Genomic DNA, 5000 nt, shown 5'->3' on the forward strand with positions numbered 1-5000 from the left:
GTGATATCAGTGTCATCCTAATAAGAGTGTCAGGGTGTCACTCTCTCTAAGACTAATTGTACGTTATAAATCACGTTATCCTAATAAGCGTGTCAGTGCTCTGGCGTGGCTGCTGTTGCAGAGGACATACAGAGGACTGTCACACAGACAGGTGGCCTAAGGGGTCCTGAGAGGGACAAAAAGGGTTGACTGACTTCCCAGTGTCATCGTCCATCACATTAAAAAAGATGCATCAAGATTCTGTTTCCCACTGTGGATGCATTACCTTGGCCCAAATCATTGGTAGGAGAGGAATCAGTCTTATGAACTGTCGTTCCAGCATACAAAGCCATCTGGGATGGGGGTACAGATCCTGACCACAGATGGTGGATCAGATGACAGTCCCTGTCTTTCACTTTCTCACACTATCACCTATCACTCTCTGCCTGTCTTCGGTTTGCTCTTAGATGTTCCTCAAGGAACTGGATTGAGTGCATTGTGTACACTATTCTCCTCTGCGTGTTTTTAATGGGTGAGATTTTATATAACGTCAAAGGTTATATTTGTTCCTCCACAATTCCTGTTTTTTTAAGAAATGACACGAAGTGTGTTTGCATTCAGCATAGTTTAAAAAACGAATATGTCGAAAAAAGGTTAAAAATCCCCCCATGATTTTCCAGATTATGAACTTCGCCCATTTTCCGCTAACAAGGCTCAGCTGGCAAGAGAATTCAGACGAATGGTTGGATAGTATTGGCAGCGGTGCTGATGAGTGATTTTATTGAGTGGAAAATTAAATCACATGGATATAGAAACCGTTGGCCCAGAACTGTGGCCTCTGAATGATCCACTCTCCCACAGCACTTGAACAGTGTTGAACAAATGTTTGGTCTCTTAACAAACAAGACCAATGTTCTGTTCCTGTGGTGGAGCTTTTAATGGCAGCGAACAGCTCTTTCCTGTCTTGAAGAGACTCATACTGTGCACTGTACTGTACTTGTACAACGCATGCACTTCTAGTTGCTTCTCTGAGGTTTTTTCGTCCTGACAGAGTGTATGTGTGAATGTGTGTGTGTGTGTGTGTGTGTGTGTTAGTGTGTTTGTGTGTGCTTGCACGCGTGTGTCTGTGTGTGCGTGGGTCTGTGTGTGTGTGCGTGGGTCTGTGTGTGTGTGCATCTGTGTGTGTGTGAATCTGTGTATGTCTCTGTGTGTGTGTGTGTGTGCGCCTGTGTGCCTGTTTGCATCTGTGTGTGTGTGTGTGTGTGTGTGTGTGTGTGTGTGTGTGTGTGTGTGTGTGTGTGTGTGTGCGCATCCTCCGTGCTGTTACTGGAAGCGGAGGGCAGCAGGTTGCTCTGCAGGGTGTATAGGGTTGCTGGGTGGTGGCTGTACTGTCAGGCTGACAGCCGGGACGATGGATGTGGGAGCTAGAGAGAAGGGATATCACTGTCACCTCTCAGACCACAAGGGGCCACGCCCGCTATCTATGGGACATCGGCTTCAGGAGATTTAGGGACAGTTCCTTTAGGACAGTGTCAATTTGTTGCCATTTTATTGGTCTATCCCCTTATTCTACGAGACAAGAGTTGATGTATTATCTCCTGCAGCAATGACTTGGGGAGGTGAGAATGCACACAAATAATTGGATCAAAAAATTTTGGTTATTCAAGACATTTTCTTAATTACTCATCATCTTCTATGTCTGTTTCTCTTTTTTCAGAAGACGACTTCCCAGACGCTATGGAGGAGACCGGTGAGAAGAGCTCAAAACCAGGTCTGAACCATTGAAATAGAGTATACAGTATGTCTGTGATCTGACCCCACTCCTGTTATGCGTCCTGTATCATCCTGTCTTTCCCCTTCAACCGTTCCTCTGAGTCACTGAATTACCTCGCCGTCAGCTGTTTATGTTGATAGGGGATAGATGAGTTGGACAAGGAAATGTGATATCAACAAGCTGCTCTTGTACAAAGGAGAGTGTGTGAAGTGTAGGTGTGTATTTAAGAGGATGACAGACCTTGTAATCTTCTCACTTCAAGTAAAACACAAATACGGTGTTGTTGTGTTGTTATAAACCAAGATAAAGATGAGTACTCAGTTTAAAATGGAGCACGGTGGGAGTGATTGGTGAGGTAACAGCACTGCGTGTCTTTCCCCTCAGCATGCTCCAAGGATTACGCTAATTACTACCAGGGCTTGTGGGATTGTGAAGCAGATGAGCCTGATGAGCTGGCCTTCCATAGAGGAGACCTCATCTACATCCTCAGCAAGGTCAGCGTCATCACCCGCCACGCCACTGACAACCAATCACACGACACCTCCTTCGTCTAGTTTACCAACATTGCTGATATACAGGACAGTACACTGCAGGGTTGGTTGATCAATTCACATTATTTCAGTTCACTCAATGCATGATGTGAATTGAAGATCGAATTGTAACAAAAGGGATTTTTGAATTCATCCATTGAATTTCAATTCACTTCTTGTATTCAGTGAATTCAAATGTGAATCCTTCCCAACCTTGATCTACTGAAAAGCGATGTAGAGTAAATCTATCTGTGAGCACTTTTATTTGTGGACACAGTGAGACACCAACACTAGTGTTGTCTGTGCGTGGGCTTCTGGGGTGAAATGTGCCGTCAGATCCTCAGTAATGGCTTTTTAGTTCATTACTGCGGCTGTATCACGGGGGTTCATTTAGACAGCAGCCATGCGAAACCCTCTTTGTGTTCAACATAAACTGCAGGTGAAGCATCTTAGATATCAGCTCTTTTACTCCGTAATCCATTTCTCTCTGCTTTATGGTCATTGTGTCGTAACATGCAGTGTATCTACTAGTTGAAGGCATCCCACTGGAAATCAATGTGTTGTAATTTGGGTGCTGCGGACACCACAGTCTGAGCTTCCCAGGGCCTTGTTCACAGATTGAATGTTTGTGTCAGCATGTATCTTGACAGTGTGCTCTACCTCTTCTATTTGACTATCAATTGCACTGAACCAAAGAACCCAAAGCCGATTATATTAGCATTTTACTATGGACTTTTATGATAGATGGGCTGTGAGATAAATGAGCTGCCACCACTGTGTGTCTCCGTGTGGTACTGGATAGGGGAATGCCAAAACAACCCCTTCCCTCATTCATAGAAGCACGAGAGAGCCACCATACTCTAAAACACAGGTGAGGTGGATCAGGTGAGGTGGATCAGGTGAGATGTGGATCAGGTGAGATGTGTAGAAAGAGGCGGAGTCACCCTGAACGTCCTTTGCTGTGTTTTGAGTTAGACGGTACAGTGTTACCTTAGAGGTACCTTAAGAGGTGCTAGGTTGCCTTTCACCGTACTGGTTCACAGCCTTCAAGGCATACTGGACTGTGTTTGAGATTCATCCTGTTTTGCCAAGCTGTACCTGTTACTCACACCACGGTGGACCACCGGAGACTATGCCTTAATGGATTCAAACTGAGGGCCTCATTGTGATTTATTCAAAATGGGTTTTTATGTCTGGTACTGAATGGAAGTGTTTGGTTTTGCATGACATGATGAGTCCACCCTTATCCCATTTCTTGTCCGCACCTTATATCACATTTCCTGCATGAATGACATTATTAGTGTCGTAAGCCACGTCGTAATCGCATGTTTATTTTAACGAGCCCAAGGGGAGGGCATCCCTGTTCCCTGCCTCTGTGCGTCAGTGCTGCCAACAATGTCGTTTTACGAGGGGTTTCCTTCCAGGGGGAACCCTGACCTGAAGTGAATGAAATACAGGCCCTTGGCTGGGACTCAAGCCTGGCTCTGTCTGAGGAACACATAAAATGGTCGTAATAAAACCAAGACCCATAAATTCTCCCCGCTGCACAGAGGTGTGTGCGTGGGTGTGGGTGTGGGTGTGTGTGTGTGTGTGTGTGTGTGGGTGTGTGTGTGTGTGTGTGAGGGGGGGGGGGGGGGGAGTCTGGGGTGTGTATGTGCTGTATGTCAACACTGACCATAATTACAAGGTAATAAGGACACGCTCTAAGTGCTAAATCAATGGCGCTAACAAAACTGTTATTTTTAAGCTGCGATTTGATTGACTGATGGTCTGAAGTGCAGAATGGGCTAGCTAGCCGCAGGCATGGTGTCGTATGGCTGTGAACTGAGTAGAAAATACCGATTATATAAGAGCCTTCATCAATCATTATTGATCCCTCACTTACTGTAAAGAGGTGCATTTTTACTGTATTTGTGTATTTGTGTGTGTGTGTGTGTGTGTGTGTGTGTGTGTGTAGTTGAGTATATATTTTGCTGCTTGTATAGGAGCAGATTGTTCGTGTGTGTGTGTGTGTGTGTGTGTGTGCCTGTGTGCCTACTTGTCTGGGTGTGTGTGTGTGCTTGCCTGTGTGCTCGCCTGCCTGCCTGCGTGTGTGTGTGTGTTTGTGCCTGTGTGTGTTGCTGGTAAAGTAAATAGATGAGGAACGCCACAACTCATATGCATTCCATTAGTTTTACAGTATTAATCTGCCTGGGGCGTCAGTGAAGCTGAACTTGGCCCCCAGAGCTCCCTCCAGACTACTCAATACTGGTGCTCAGTGCACTGATACATGAGGTAGAAACACACACCAACATCAATCTCATGTCTGCGCTCTGGCATTTCATTTCTGAGAGCTTGCGCTTTCCGCGGTAGCTTTTGGCTTTGCTGTGACATTTTAGAGCATAATGGCAAATGTACGTTTTTTTTTTCTTCTTTTTTTTCTTTTTTTGCTGTTATTTCTCTTCACGTTGAGCAGTAGGATATTTGATATTTTTCTGTTCTGTTCTATTACATCCACTCTGTGTGTTTTATTGTCTTCTGGTCCAATCCTGTGGATTTTGATACATTGTTAGAGTTCTGAATTTGACCTGAGCTGTGATCTAAGGTCATATAAAAGTGTAGAATCAAATGGCTGTAAAATGTCTGAAATGACTGAACGCCATCTTTGGCCCCTCACATCTGTATTGTTTCCCTTCCCCTAGAAGCATGCCCTTACTCTAATCCATGGAGTTCTCCTA

General features: G+C 44.9%; 1 protein-coding gene across 1 annotated transcript in view; it reads left to right on the forward strand.

The window, feature by feature from the left end:
- skap1 (src kinase associated phosphoprotein 1) overlaps positions 1-5000 on the forward strand; it is a 30209-nt gene that overhangs the window by 17965 nt on the left and 7244 nt on the right. Inside the window, exons 10-11 of the mRNA XM_083687508.1 lie at positions 1697-1750; positions 2138-2247. Coding sequence (XP_083543634.1) covers positions 1697-1750; positions 2138-2247 — 164 coding nt within the window. The remainder of the gene's footprint in view (positions 1-1696; positions 1751-2137; positions 2248-5000) is intronic.

Source organism: Argentina silus (assembly GCF_951799395.1).
Source record: "Argentina silus genome assembly, chromosome: 16".
Classification (NCBI taxonomy): domain Eukaryota; kingdom Metazoa; phylum Chordata; class Actinopteri; order Argentiniformes; family Argentinidae; genus Argentina; species Argentina silus.